Source organism: Phocoena sinus, chromosome 1 (assembly GCF_008692025.1).
Source record: "Phocoena sinus isolate mPhoSin1 chromosome 1, mPhoSin1.pri, whole genome shotgun sequence".
In the NCBI taxonomy this organism is placed as follows: domain Eukaryota; kingdom Metazoa; phylum Chordata; class Mammalia; order Artiodactyla; family Phocoenidae; genus Phocoena; species Phocoena sinus.
In genome coordinates, this window is record NC_045763.1 from 359,995 (window position 1) to 375,035 (window position 15,041).

Consider the following 15,041-nt stretch of genomic DNA (forward strand, 5'->3'; position numbering starts at 1 on the left):
AGTCCTCGCGGAGGGCCTGGTGCCATCACCCCCCCCCCACCCCCAGGCAGGGCCACAGCAACCCGAGCTTCACCACCATTGATAACGGTTCGGGAACACCTTTCAGCACAAAGCTTGCTATTTAGAATGAGTCCGTCAGAGACTCTGAGAAAGGCAATTGCTCGGCAAAGGCTCTGACCCCTGACCCCGCCCGCAGCCCCGCAGGCCACCACGTCCTGCAGCCCGGGGCACCCGCACCGCGTTCACCACACGCGTGCACGCCCAGAGTAAGGATTCTTTTTCTTAATTTTTGTTAACTTGAATGACAAGAAATAGTCATTCATGGCCTGTTTAATTCTTCGTGGAAGAAATAAGATATACAGAGTTAAGACAGGCAAACAGAGGCACAGGCTTACAAAGCTTGTTCTGAAATCCGGCAACTCCGCGCCCACCTCCCGGCTCCCGTTTCCGGGAGCGCTCGCTGCTGGGTCCGGGTTACCCCGCAGAAGTTACCCTTTGCTGGGCTGTGGGGGCCAGGGGCTCCCTCCCACCCCCCACATTCACGCTGTAACCCCCAGTAACGCTCCTTGCAGGCGGGTCACTGCCCTGCTCGGCACCGGCCTGGCCCTCTCCGGCCTCACCATCGTCACACAGGCCCTCCTCCAACATGGGTGACCAGGCAGCTGTGTGCACTGGTACTCCCAGCCCACTCTGCAGGTGGGGAAACCGAGGCACAGAGCTGATCCACACCACAGCCCCAGCTTCCTTTCCCAGGTCCGGCTCAACTGGGGAATTCCCTGAGGGGGGTCTGGAGACCTCCCACCACGCTGGGTGGGTCACAGGAGCCTTGCCTACGGCTCTGAGATGTCTCCGGCTCCGCTGGGTGCCTTTCCTTCTTTACATTCTCCTTTCCAGCACACTTCCTCGCCTTGAGCTTCTCACGAGGCTGTGCTGCGTGTTTCCATGAGCTCGTCCACCTTGTCTGTCCCTTTGTTCTAACCGTCCAGTCCTGCCCCAGCGTATTCCCAGGGCTGTGTCCCCTGCCTCGGGCTCCGCCACCACCACCACCACCCCCCCGCCCCCGGCCCCTCCTCGCAGGGCCCTGTTTTTCTGTCTCTGGGCGTCAACCTGTCGCTCACACCTGGGGGCCTCCATCAGATGTCTGTTGACTCAGTGGCCGCTCACGTGGGAGTGCTGGGGGAGAGTACTGACCGTCATCCTCCTTGGGGGCCCCCATTCCCAGCAAGGTGCGGGTCTCCCAGGCAACGCGGAGACCCACGCACATACGCACGTGCGCACCCTCCCCGTGCTCGGCAGGCTCCTATCCCCCCACCCCCACCCCGCAGTCATGCTGGGCAGGGTCCAGCCGCCACAGAGGAGCCCTCCCGTTCTGGGTGGGGCAGGGCTGGGGAGGAGACGCTTGGCAGGGGGGTGAGAGCCTCCCCGCGCCCCGCCCCGCACCCAGGCCCTGTAACCGTGTTGACAGCTGTTCCCAGTTTACCCTCTTCTGTCCTAAGTGGGGACAAAGGTCTTGGCTAGCATCTCTTGGGTGACCAGCTGGTGTGTTTGCAAAGCGACTGTCCTCTTTGGAGGGCAACCTGCCAGCCCCTGGTATGCAGATGCAGGAGCCCCTCTCTGCCTGCCAGCTCCCAGGGTACTGGCCTTTCCACTGCTTGTGTTTCTTCAATCTTTCGGAAAATCCTAGCCTCCCAAGCAGCCCCCAAACTGGGAAGGACCTGTCAAGGAATGGCTAAAATTCCCTAAAATGTTCCCCCTGAGTTAGCCACACAGGAAAGGAGCCCTAGGGAGGCATCATGCTCATGGCCCTGCCCTGACTCTGGGAGGGGACTGCTCAGGGCTGCCGCCCCCCAACCCCGCAGGCCTGACAGCAGCCCTCCTAACAGCCGGCAGGGAGGTCAAGCGCAGAGATGCCGACACCAGATGGACAGTCCCTGCAGGCCCCACAGTCACCACAGAGACGGGAGCCACCCACGAGAGGAAGCCCAAATCCAGGACGCTGGGCAGCACCCCTCCCCGGGCAGGGCGGGCCTGACTGTGTGCCCAGTTCAAGGGCTAAGACCACGGGCCGCCCGAAGGGCCTGCAGAGGGGTGGGGGCCACGTCTTCCCAGAGGTGCCCCCACCCCAGTGCCCCAGCGTCTGTGGCCCGCAGCGGCACCCACTTCCTCCACCGCCAGGGACCACCTCCTCGGACCAAGGTTGGCACAAAGAGAGGCAAGCGGTCAAGGATGGCAGGGGTCCGGCGGAGCCGCCCCTGGGCACCAGGTGTATGCAGCCAGGGCCTCCCCAGGGACAGGCACCCCATCCCCAGGAAGGCCTTCTCACAGGGGGACCACACAGCCATGCCCTGGGAGAGGGGCCAGCAGGAGGCCACGTGCCGGGTGTGGGATCTGGGCCAGCCGAGTAGGGCAGAGGACAGCAGAGTCGGGGTCTGAACAGGCGGAGAGGGGTCTCCCTTGACTGCTGTGGGTCACCCATGATGTCACGATGGACATTGTGACCCCCGCCCTCTGGGCACGTCCCTGCGTCACATCTGCCCCCAGCTCCAGCCTCACACCTCAGCCTCTGCCCCACATAAAGCCCCTGCCGTTGGTAAGGAGGGACCCTGCCCCCTTTCTCCTAGGAGGCCCTCTGATTGGGCCTGAGGCTGGGCTGAGATGGGCCAAGATGGCTGGGGGGACTGCACAGGGGTTCCAGTCAGATTCTGAGTGGACGCCCCCTGTCTGACCCCACCTTGTTCACAGGCTGGGCCCATGAGAGATCAATGGGGAGCCACCGAGAGGAGGGGCTCCTACGTCAGCTAAGCCAGCTGGACCAAGACGCAGATGGGCTCGGGCAGGGCCCAGGGAGGGGCAGAAAAGCCACCAGCTGGGCCAGAGCCTCTGACCACCCACTCTGCCCGCAGAGCTGGACGATGCTGACACTGTCAGGCCCCGGGCCGCCCTCCTGGAGAAGCACCCGCTGGAGGGGGAGAAGCAGCGGCCCGGCACCGGGCAGGGCCCCTTCTTCTACATCGGAGGCACCAACGGGGCCGCAATGTGAGTGGGGCCTCAGGCTGGGTCCAGCCCCACCGCCTGCAGGCCCCGGCCCAGCCTCGCTCCGCGGCCCACAGCCCCGCGGCCCCCAGATCACCGCCGCCCCTCGCCCCTGCAGAATCAGCTCCTATTGCAAAAGCAAGGGCTGGCAGCGCATCCAGGACAGCCGGCGGGAAGACTACAAGCTCAAGTGGTGCGAGGTCAAGTGCAGGGACACCTACTGCAGCTTCCGGGAAGGTAGGGGCGGGGCCGGGCTCAGCGGTTGGCCCTCCACGCGCGCATGCGCGGTCGCACGCTGCCCGGGCTCTGTCGCGCCAGGTGAGCAGCTGCTGTACCAGCTCCCCAACAGCCAGCTCCTCACCACCAAGATCGGGCTTCTCAGCGCCCTGAGGGAGCACGCGCGTGTCCTCAGCAAGACCAGCAAGCTGGCCCCCTGCGCACAGGCCAAGTGAGGATGCCCTGGCCCCCCACCCCGGCGGCGCACCCCGCACCCGACGCGTCAATCGCTGCTCCTGACCGCCCTCCACCAAGTCGGTCCGCCTACCCGCCTTCCCACTGACCCAGCCGCGTACCACCCATCTGTCTCCACCCCCAATAACGGCCACCATTCCAGCCACCCAGCCCACGGCCCCCCAGCGGTCCTCACACGCTCACCACAGAGCCGCCCACTGGTGTCCTGCATTCAGTCACCACTGCCTACCACACCCACTGCCGTCCACTGCGCACCCATTCCTGCCCCTTGGCCCGCCCCTCCCCCCGGAGCCGTGCCCGACCCACTCGATGTGCCCACTCCTCTTCCACTCACTTGCCCGGCCATTCACACATCTGCCCGCCCATCCAAACAACCACCTACCATCTGCCTCCCTCGTCCACCCCCCACCAGGCAGGCAGCCACCCACTACCTGGTCATCCACGACACCACCCAATTCTGTCAGCAGTTCTGGTCCAACCCCCTCCAGGCATACGTCTACCCACCAGACCACTTGCCCATCCACCTACTTCCATCCAAAATCCACTTATCCACACATCACCAGTCTACCGCCAAGCCCCCACCCACTCCCCACCTCTCGACGCCCCCATCCATTCTCCACACTGAGCAGCCACTCAGGCCAGGTCCTGTGTCCTCCTGGGGTACAGATCTGGAAAGGACACGACACCCGCCCCAGATGAGCTCATGTGGAGCAGCTCAGGACACCTTGGGCCACAGAGGTAGATTCCCCCAGCCATTCTGCCCTCAACTGAAGGATGGCCTGGTGCTCGGTGAAAGGGGTTACAGGGCATCCCAGGACAGGGGATCCATGCCGACCGCTCATTGCATGCTGGGCACTGTCCTGGCCTGGAGACCCAGCTCTGAACTGACCACTCCCGAAGGCCCGAGAGCAGCAGGGGGAAGAGCAGGGAGGTGGGAGGGGTTGGGAGGTGGGTGAGGCAGCCTGCAGAGAAGCCAGGTGTGCAGAGCCGGAAAAGCGTGCTCCTGGCCAGGGAACAGAAGGTGCAAAGGTTCTGCAGAGGAAAGAGCTGGGGGCCGGGGGTGGGGGTGTGTTTCAGAGGAAACCAAAGAGGGCAGGAGTGCCTGCAGCCCAGCGCAGCTTCCTAGCAGACACTCTCCCTCCAGCCTACCCCAGGTCAGACCCCCAGAATGGCTGGCCAAGCTGGGGGAGGGGGACAACCCTCCCAGTGTCTTCCCCACCTCCCTGCTTCCCCAGCGCCCTGAAAATGGAAGATTTTTTCCCAGAGACCTACCGTCTGGACATCAGGGACGAGAGAGAGGCTTTCTTCACCCTCTTTGATGGTGAGAGGCCCCTGGACGCCAGGCCCGCTCTGGGGAGACCGGTGCAGGGCTGGACCAAGGTGGGAGCGAGATTAGGGCGGGGCCAAGGCCCTGGCGAGGCCGAGGTGGGGCGTGGTCAGGGAGTGGAAGGGTGGAGCCACGGGGGGTGAGGTCAGGGCTGGTGCTGAGTAGATGCTGGGTGGGGTGGGGGTCATGGCCGGACCTTAGTGGAGGCCAAAGCCTGCAGGGGCGGGGCCGTGGCTGGGAGCGGTCAGGGCGGGGCGGGGCGGGGCGGGGCTGGGGCCAAGGCGGGGCGAGGCAGGGATGGGCGGGGCGAGGCAGGCTCCCTGGCTCGGGTAGCTCTCTCCGCAGAAACCCGGATGTGGATCTGCAAGCCCACCGCCTCCAACCAGGGCAAAGGCATCTTTCTAATCCGGAACCAGGAGGAAGTCGCCGCCCTCCAAGCCGAGACCCAGAGCATCGAGGACGATCCCATCTACCGCAAGATGCCCTTCCGGGCGCCTCAGGCGCGGATCGTGCAGAGGTTTTGCGCGTGGGCACCCCGAGGGGCGTCGGCCAGGTGGGGCTGACCCAGGCCCGCTGGTGCCTGTGAGGCTCGTGGGCGTGGCGGGGCCCACAGAGGAGTCCTTGGCGGTGGAAGGCTGCGGTGCCCCCAGCTGGGCCCCTGTGTAGCCAGAAGAGGTGGGGTTTTCACATCCAGTCAGGATCTCAGAGGATATACCCTACCACCACCCCCACCCCCCCCCGCCAAACACAGGAGGCTCCTGGATGGTGTGGGGCAGGGAAGGCTTGGTCAGCTTGTGCCCCAGCCTGGGTCCTGCACCCTCTGACCTGCAGGGAGCCCGGCTTCTCCCCCATCCCCCACGCATCCAGCTGCAGCCTTCAGGCCCACAGGCAGAGCCAACCACCCCGCCTTGCTCCCTCTGCCTCTGGGAGGGGTCCAGACCCTCAGCCTCACACCAGGGGGCACAGTCGAGCCTGAGAAAGGTCCCTTCGGACTTCCCTATCTGCCAGTGTGGACCTCACTCCTGCCGCAACTGCTGTCTGCCACCCCAAGCAGCTGCTCCCAGCTGCTGGGTCTCTAGACCTACAGCTCTCTCCACTGCGATGTCCCCTCCCTGCCTCTCCAAAGCCACCTGCCCTTCAAGGCCCAAGGTCACCCCTCCCTCCTTCTCCAGGCAGTCTTCCCAGCCCATAGGGCCCAGTCTGCTTCTGCCTCCCAGGCTTCTAGCGAGGGCTGCGCCCTGGGGTGCCCCAGACACACACCAGTGGGCTGAGCTCTAGGGGCCAGGCCCTCCTTCCCAATTCCCTGATGTGTTCAGGCTCGGAAATGTCCCCTGACCAGTGGACACTGCGCCCAGCCAGGGTAGGGGACCCACAGCTCACACCTGAGACAGGTAGCAGGGGTGCTGAGGAACTGGCAGGCCCAGGTGGGGGCACGGGCCAGGCTAACCACGCCTCCCCAGGTACATCCAGAACCCGCTGCTGCTGGATGGGAAGAAGTTCGACGTGCGCTCCTACCTGCTCATCGCCTGCACCATGCCCTATATGGTCTTCTTCGGCCACGGCTATGCTCGCCTCACCCTCGGCCTTTATGATCCCCATTCCAGCGACCTCGGTGGCCATTTAACCAACCAGGTAAATGCCCCACACAGGTGAGGACCCTCCCTGCAGCCTTGGACAAAAATCACTGCTCAAGAATGGGAAAAGAATCCAACTGTAGACATGGCCCAAACCCCGAGGTGGCCTGGGCTGCCCCTGCCTGCAGCCAGCACTGCCTCTCACCTTCAGCCTCAGCTGGGCATCCTGGTGAACAGACTGAGAGCCGTGGCCCCGACCCCCAGCTCAGCTCCCTCTGGGTGTGGATCAGGCCCAGCAGGGGTGGGAGCCAAGGGCAAGGGCCTCCGTGAGGACCTCAGTTCAGGGATGCTGTGGGCAGAGGTCTCTGTGGAAGGGTCTCAAAGGGAGGTGTCTGGGCAGTGGCCCTCCGGGAGGATCTGGGGATACTTCTCAGGGGCAGGAGGTGCTGGGGGAGGGGCTCGGTGTCCCGAAGGAGCGGGACCCCTGTGGGGTCTCTGGTGGCCGCGTCGGGGTGAGGCTCTTGTCGGGGCCCCCCGTGGGGGCCGGGCCTCCAGGCGCTGCCCTGCCTCCCAGTTCATGCAGAAGAAGAGCCCCCTGTACCTGCTGCTCAAGGATGACACGGTGTGGAGCATGGAGCACCTGAACCGCTACATCAACGACAAGTTCCGCAAGGCCAAGCGCCTCCCCCGGGACTGGGTCTTCACCACCTTCACGGTGCGTGCGCGCCCCGCCCACACGGCGTTGGGAGGGGCCGGGGGTCGGGACCGTCCGTCCCTGGGTGGGGCTGCTGTTGGGCGTGCGCGCAGCGGTGGGTTGTTGATCTTTTCAAAGAGCCAGCTTTTGGTTCCATTGATTTTCTCTGTTGCTTTCTATTCTCTATTCCATTAATATCCACTCTGATCTTTATTATTTCCCTCCTTCCTGCTTTGGGTTTAGTTTTGTTTTGGTGTGGTTTGGGTTTTTTGTTTTTTGTTTTTTGTTTGTTTGTTTGTTTTTCTTCTAGTTTCTTAAGGTTGAAGTTTGGGTTATTGATTTGATTTGAGATCTTTCTTCCTGTTTAATGTAGGTGTTTACAGCCATAAATTTCCCTGTGAGCACTGCTTTCACTGCATCCCATAAGATTTTGTGTGTTCCGTTTTCATTTGTTGCTTGTGTGTTAATTTCCACATATTTGTGAATGTTCTAATTTTCTTTCTCTTATTGATTTCTAATTTCATTCCATTGTGGTCAGAAAACATACTTTGTATGATTTCAACCCTTTAAAAAGTATTGGGGGCTTCCCTGATGGCGCAGTGGTTGAGAGTCCGCCTGCCAATGCAGGGGACACAGGTTCGTGCCCCGGTCCGGGAAGATCCCACATGCCGTGGAGCGGCTGGGCCCGTGAGCCATGGCTGCTGAGCCTGAGCGTCTGGAGCCTGTGGTCCACAATGGGAGAGGCCACAACAGTGAGAGGACCACGTACCGCAAAAAAAAAAAAATGTATTGAAACTTGTTTTATGTTCTAACACATTGTCTATCCTGAAAAATGTTCCACACACACTTGAAAAGAATGTGTATTCTACTGTTGGGTGGAGTGTTCTATAGATGTCTTTTAGGTCTAGTTGGTTTATAGTGTTGTTCAAGTCTTCTATTTATTTGTTGATCTTCTGTCTAGTTGTTCTATCATTGAAAATGGGATACTGAAGTCTCCAACTATTATTACTGAATTGTCTATTTCTCCTTTCAATTCTGTCAGTTTTTGCTTCATGCATTTTTAGGCTCTGTTGTTAAGTATATGTATGTTTATGATTATTACATATTCTTGACTTATTAGAAAATGTCCTCTTTTTTTCTTAATGTCCTCAATTTTTGTCTTAAACTCTATTTTATCTACTATCAGTATAGATATTCTAGCTCTCTTTTGGTTACTGTTTGCCTGATATCTATATATATTTTTTAATTTTATTTATTTATTTATTTTTGGCTGTGTTTGGTCTTGGTTGCTATGCATGGGCTTTCTCTAGTTGCAGCAAGCGGGGGCTACTCTTCGTTGCCGTGCACAGGCTTCTCATTGCAGTGGCTTCTCTTGTTGCAGAGCATGGGCTCTAGGCACGTGGGCTTCGGTAGTCATGGCATGCAGGCTCAGTAGTTGTGGCTCAGGGGCTCTAGAGCTCAGGCTCAGTAGTTGTGGTGCATAAGTTTAGTTGCTCCGCGGCTTGTGGGATCTTCCCGGAAGGGCTTGAGCCTGTGTCCCCTGCATTAGCAGGCGGATTCTTAACCACTGCGCCACCAGGGAAGCCCTGATATATATTTTTTTATCCTTTTACTTTCAACCTATCTGTGTCTTTGAATCTCAAGTGAGTCTCATAGATAGTGTATGGGGGGGAGGGGAATGCATCCTGACAATCTCTGTCTTTTAATTGGAAAGCTGACTCCATTTATATTTAATATAATTACTGATAAGTTAGGATTTACATCTGCTATTTTGCTATTTCTTTTTTTTTGAATTTTTGAATTTTATGTATTTTTTTATACAGCAGGTTCTTATTAGTCATCCATTTTATACATATTAGTGTATACATGTCAATCCCAATCTCCCAATTCATCACACCACCACCACCCCTGCCACCTTCTCCCCTTCGTGTCCATACGTTTGTTCTCTACATCTGTGTCTTTATTTCTGCCCTGCAAACCGGTTCATCTGTACCATTTTTCTAGGTGCCACATATATGCGTTAATATACAATATTTCTTTTTCTCTTTCTGACTTACTTCACTCTGTATGACACACTGTAGGTCCATCCACCTCACTACAAATAACTCAATTTCATGTCTTTTTACGGCTGAGTAATATTCCGTTGTATATATGTGCCACATCTTCTTTATCCATTCCTCTGTTGATGGACATTTCCATGGTTTCTAATGAGAGACTGGTTGTTGGTCTTATGGAGGAGCCTTTATGATGAGTCGCTTCTCTTTGCTGATTTCAACATCGTCTGTCTTTTGGAAGTTTGCTTACGATGTGGTGGATCTTTTTGAGTTTATCCCACTTGCAGCTCACTGGCCTTCCTGAATGTGTAGATTACTTTTCATCAAATTTGAGAAGTCCCACTGCCGTTATTTCTTTAGATATTCTTCCTGACTCTTCCTCTGCCCTCTTTCTGGATCTTCTTATGCATTTTGGTCTGCTTGACGGTGTCCCACGGGTCTCTGTGGCTTTATTTTTCTTCATTCCTTTGACTTTCTGTTCCTTAGACTAGATAGTATCAATTGATCTATCTTTGAACAACTCCAATGGACTGTTGAACCCCTGTAGTGATTTTTTATTTCAGTTCCTATAATTTTCAACTCCAGAATTTCTAGTCAGCTCCCTTTTATAATTTCTATCTCTTCACTGGCATTCTCTATTTGGTAAGACATTGTTCTTGTATTTTCCTTTAGTTCAAGTGAGGTCCGCCATGGAACCATCAGACACATCACAACAAATGACTCCAATTCTTTGCCAGACAGGTCTATTCTGCTATCTCCAGTACCAAGAACACAGGCTTTTTTCAAGGCACTGAGCTGGGATGCCAGGGATAAAATCAGGGCAAGTTAAAATGCTACAAAGCTTGCTGTTCTTAGCAAGATTCAAGATTTTACTTGAGTAAACACTCTTCATGTTGCTGGACGCCTTTGGTTAATTTCCAGCATTTTGAGAAGGTTAATTCTGACAGATTTGGCCAGTTTGGGCTGTTTTTATGTCGTCTCTCTTGAACCTGCTCAGCAAAGCTTCTCCCTGTTGTTTCGCTGAAATGCTCACTGGAGTGACCTCTATGCTGTCAAACCCAGGGGTCAGTCCAGCGCTCTTCTCCCTGACCTGTCAGCCAACTTTGGACACAGCTCCTCACTCCCCATGGCTTCCAGGACCTCGTCCACGCCCCCTCCGCCCCCTGTGCTGGCCCCTTGGCTCCACACTGCTGCTCAGGAGGCCCAGGGCTCAGCCTGGCTCTACTCTTTATCCGCTGTACCCACTGTTATCTACTCTTTGTCTTTATCAGACATTGCCTGAGTTTAAATTCCATCCATGTGCTCAAGGCTCCACATTGAAACATCCGGCCCTGACCTCTCCCCTGAACTTGAACCGTGGCCTATCAGCACCGCATCTGTAGGCTCACAGATGTCTCAGACTCCATGGGCCTCCTCTCCTTCTCCGTTGATGGGGGCTCCATCCTTCCAGAGTCTCAGACCAAACACCTAGGGATAACCTTTCATTCCTCTTTTCACAGCTCATCATCCTTTCATCAATCAACCAGCTTGGCTCTACCCCAACACAGACCCAGCATCCATTCCACCACCTCGGCTTACACAAGCCACCCACATTTCTCACCTGGATCTTTGCAACAGGGCCCTTCAGTCTCTCTCAGCATAGCAGCCAGAGGACCCTATTAGAGCGTGGGTCAGATATGCCCTCCTACGCTCCACCCTCCAACAGCTCTGACCTCGGGGTGAAAGGCAAGGTCTTCCCGTGTCCCCGAGATGTGACTGGTGCCACTCTGGCCTCATCTCCCACTGCCCTCCTAGCTCACTCGAGCCACAGCAGCCTCACTCTGTTCCTCCAACACCTTGGGCGTGGCTCCTACTTACAGCCGTTGCTCTACCCAGGTGTCCCATCCCCACCCCACAGCTCTCCTTTCAGTCTTCACCCATGGCTCACTCTCTGGCCCACCCAGATCAGACGCCTTTCCACACCACCCAGAACGCCCCACCTCTCACCCTGCTTCATCTTCTCCATCAGCACGTATGGCTTCACGTGCTGTGCAGAGCGCATAACGATTTACACATCACAACTGTTGTCTCTCTCTCCTACGAGTGAGCTGCTCAAGGGCGGAGACTCCTCGTAAGCTCTCTCTACTCTCGACCCCGGTACCTGCCACGCAATAGGAGGTCCACACGTTTGTGAAATGAGTAGAATGAGAGTGAAGGAGTTTCTGGCTGTGAGCCTGTGACCCTGAGAACGTGAAAGTGCGGGCACTGGTGGGAGCGCAGGTGAGGGGTGGGGATGTGGCTCTTCAGGCCTGGAGGGTGTAATCAGGGCCCACAGGTGACATCCTGTCTCCACGCCCCCCGACCCTACCCACAGAAGCGGATGCAGCAGATCATGGCCCACTGCTTCCTGTCTGTCAAATCCAAGCTCAAGTGCAAGCTGGGCTACTTTGACCTCATGGGTTGTGACTTCTTGATTGATGAAAACTTCAAGGTGCTGCTGAGCATCCCGGGGTGGGCGGGGCCCAGCATGCAGGTGCAGGAGGCAGGGGCCCTGTGTGCACACCCTGACCACTCAGGCGGGCCCCTGGAGCAGGCAGTTATGCACCCTCCCTAGCCCTGGGGGTGGTGTGTCCACAAGGCTTCACTCTTCCTGCAGCTGGGGCAGCCCCCAAGGCCAGACTCTCAGACCCTCAGAGTCTTAGCCCCTTGGGCAAATGGGGGAGTGAGGCCATGGGAAAGAAGTGACCTGCCTGGTCACCTGGCTTAATGGGGACCAGGGCCTCAGCCTCCTGCTGGCCAAGTGGTAGGGAGGGAGGTATGCTGAGCAGTGTTGGGCCCAGGTGTGGCTGCTGGAGATGAACTCCAACCCCGCCCTGCACACCAACTGTGAAGTCCTGAAAGAGGTGATTCCAGGCGTGGTCACGGAGACCCTGGGTGAGGCCCCTACCCAGCCCCCAGGACCCTCAAACCGACCCCTCTGCCTGCCCACCCTCTCCCCAAGTTCAGACATCCACAAACCTAGCTCTCCAGCCCCCGAAAGGCTGCATGGCAACCCCACCCTCTGCTCAGGCCTCCCAGCCAAGGTGATGCCCGCCCACGCCTCACCCCAACCCCTGGCCCATCCCTCAGCCCCAGGAACGCCATGCCGGGGAGGCTGGGTGCCCGCCCCTCCCTTCCCCCCGCGCCTCCCCCGCCCCAGCGGCGCTCACCCCCAACTCCTCCCCAGACCTGGCACTCGAGACCTTCCAGAAGAGGCTGCGCGGCCAGAAGATGCTGCCGCTGCTGTCCCAGCGCCGCTTCGTGCTCCTGCACAACGGCGAGGCAGACCTGTGGCCGCGCCCCGGGGGCTCCCGCAGCGTCCCCCGCCCGCCGTCGCCGCCGCCCGCCGCGTCCTTCGCTCTCCGCGCCGCCGGCAGGCCGGGCGCGCGCAGGCCCGCACCACGCCGGGGCCCCAGCGGCGCGCCCGGGCGGCCCTCCTCCGCACAGCGGCGCCCCCGGCCTCCGACCCCCAGCCCCGACGGCGCCCAGGGCGGGGACCCCGAGACCCCGGGCGGCGGGGAGCCGGCGCGGGAGCCTTCCCCGGGGTCGTCGGAGGAGGAGCGCAAGAACGCGGGCCACCGGCGCCCTCGCGGGGGCCTATAAAAGCTGTTTTTTGTTACAAACGCGTCCTCTGCAGCTGGTCCGCGGGTTCCCCGCACACCGGGCCCCGAGACCCCCTCCGGCAGCCTCCCTGCGCCCCGTGAGCCGCTACTCCACTGCTGGGGCCCGTCCCTGGGGGGACACGAGGGTCGAGGGATGGGGGTGTCTGCCCGGCAGGAAAGGGAGATGAGGCCCCCCGCGCCCCTGACTCTGCCCACCGTGGGCTGCTTCCAGTTCCTGGGCCCCCTCACCTACGGCCCTCGTCCACCCGCCCTGCAATCTCACAACCCACCTGACCTCTACTGCCTGGGTCGGTGGTCCCCAGGAAAGGCGCCCAGTGTCCCCCAGTCAAGGGTCTAGAGCCTCACGGACCCCTCTCGATTCCCATAGGAAGGCTTCCTCACACCCAACATGTTCCTCCGAGCTGCGGTCCCCGCCCTGCCCAGGCTCAGCTCCTTTCTGGGCCTTCGGAGCACCAGTGCCCTGAGCTCTCCTCCACCGGCGGCGCCCGGACTCTACAGCAGGCAGAGCCCTGCAGAGGCCGGGAGGACCCAGGCTGTGGGTGACCGGCATATGGTCTTGGCAGGACAGCGCCCTGAGGGAAGTGCTGAGCCAGCAGGTCCCTGTGTGCCCTGTGTGCCCAGCCTCGAGGCTACTAGGAGATTCAGGGCCTCTCATGTGTCCACACCCCCGCCACCAAGCATCCTGGGGCAGCCATAATCCCCTCTCCACCCTGGCCTTCCCCACCCCCTCCCCCAGTCCAGACCCCAGGGTCTGGGCAGCCCCATCCCTAGGCCCACCCTAGCTGTCACACCGTCCCCCTGCCCTCACCTCTCCAAACGGTCACCGCCAAGCCACATGCCCTCCTCCTGCCCTGCACACCCTCGCTCAGTACTTCAGCGGGCTCCACCAAGGGGGGAGGGGCCGCCGGGACCGCTGCTGTGCCCTGCATTGGCATGCTGGTGGGACCCGAGGGGCAACGACCTGTCCTCCCCCGCTGCCCCCCCACTCCTTTCCCAGGGATGCAACAGCCACAGCACCGCTAGAGGGCGGCGGGCACTGACCGCCGAGCCTCCGGCCAGTCCACTGGAAGTATGCAGCCAGGGAGCCAGGGAGCCAGGGAGCCAGGGAGAGAAGAGCCAGATGGAAAGCGGGGCTCAGAGAGGTAGAGTCAGTCCTCCCAGGTCACAGAGCCGGTGAGGGGCCCAGGCCAGGGCTCACCTGCCTTGTCACTCACAGCCCACCCACCCTCCCACCACCACTGCACCCCCTCGTCGTCCTGCTGCTGTGGCCCAGAGTGTGGGGTCCCCAGGCCAGGCGCACACTTGTCACTGGGTGACTGGGGTCTGGGAACACTGAGTCCCCTCCCAGTGCGTCTGGTGGTCTCTCCATGAGGGGTCAAGCCCAGCACTGCGTCCTCTGCAGCCTGCTGGCCAGCTCTGTGCCCGAAGACCCATCTCCATCAGGGAGAGGTGGCCTCCTGGTGGGCAGGGCACACCCAGGTCTTTGTAAAACCCACGCCTGTGTCTTTGGGGTCAGGACCACTTTCCTTGCTGACATCCAGGACACTACACAGCCATGTCACCTCGGTGTCACCCCCTTAACTCGCCCGAGGGGCCTCTAGACTCCATGTCTCATCTCTGAGGCCTCTCCCACCCCCTCCTCACATCCTGCCCACGGGGCCTCTGCCCACGCTGTCCTGTGGCTCACGATGTGGCCCGTGGTGGCAGCAGTGCTGCTCCAGGACCTTCCAGCTCTCCTCCAGCCTCTGCGGGACTGTTCCCCTGCTGGTCAAGGTGGTGTCTACGGAGGCGACCCGATCCTCAGGGAGCAGCTGTCCCTGCCGCCTCCATCATCCCTGGGCCCTGAGTGCGTGCAATGGCCCACAGGGACTGTGGTGGGCTAAGAAGTGCATGTCCTGACTGGACCTCCGTCCCCGGGGTCCCCCAAAGCCCTGGACTGTCTGCTGCTCTTGGGCACCTGGTTACCCCAAGAGCCTGGAGTTCAATAAATGAGGTTTCCTTGCTACTCATTCATCTCCAGGGGCGATGGCCACACCCTCACACCCCCATCTGGATCCTCTCCTAGCCCCACCCGGCCCCCCCATCGGGCTCCAAAGTGTCCTTGCCAGAACTGTGTGGGCTGCCAGGGAGAGGCGGGCAGGGAACTGAGTCTGGAGTGCTGTTGGCTATGGGGCACCTGGGCATCTGGAGGTAGAAGGTGCCCCAATATTCAAATGATGTGCTGGGCCCCCTGCAGCAGCTTGAGGA

General features: G+C 59.6%; 1 protein-coding gene across 1 annotated transcript; it reads left to right on the plus strand.

Moving 5' to 3' along the window:
* The first annotated feature begins 2,753 nt into the window (after positions 1 to 2,753).
* TTLL10 (tubulin tyrosine ligase like 10) lies at positions 2,754 to 14,797 on the plus strand. The gene is given in 12 exon segments (XM_032609599.1): positions 2,754 to 2,828; positions 2,831 to 3,036; positions 3,152 to 3,270; positions 3,352 to 3,481; positions 4,171 to 4,242; positions 4,740 to 4,825; positions 5,177 to 5,348; positions 6,292 to 6,463; positions 6,980 to 7,120; positions 11,507 to 11,623; positions 11,973 to 12,066; positions 12,359 to 14,797. Coding segments are annotated over 12 exon segments (1,791 nt in total). The 5' UTR covers positions 2,754 to 2,762; the 3' UTR covers positions 12,775 to 14,797.
* The last annotated feature ends 244 nt before the right edge of the window (positions 14,798 to 15,041 follow it).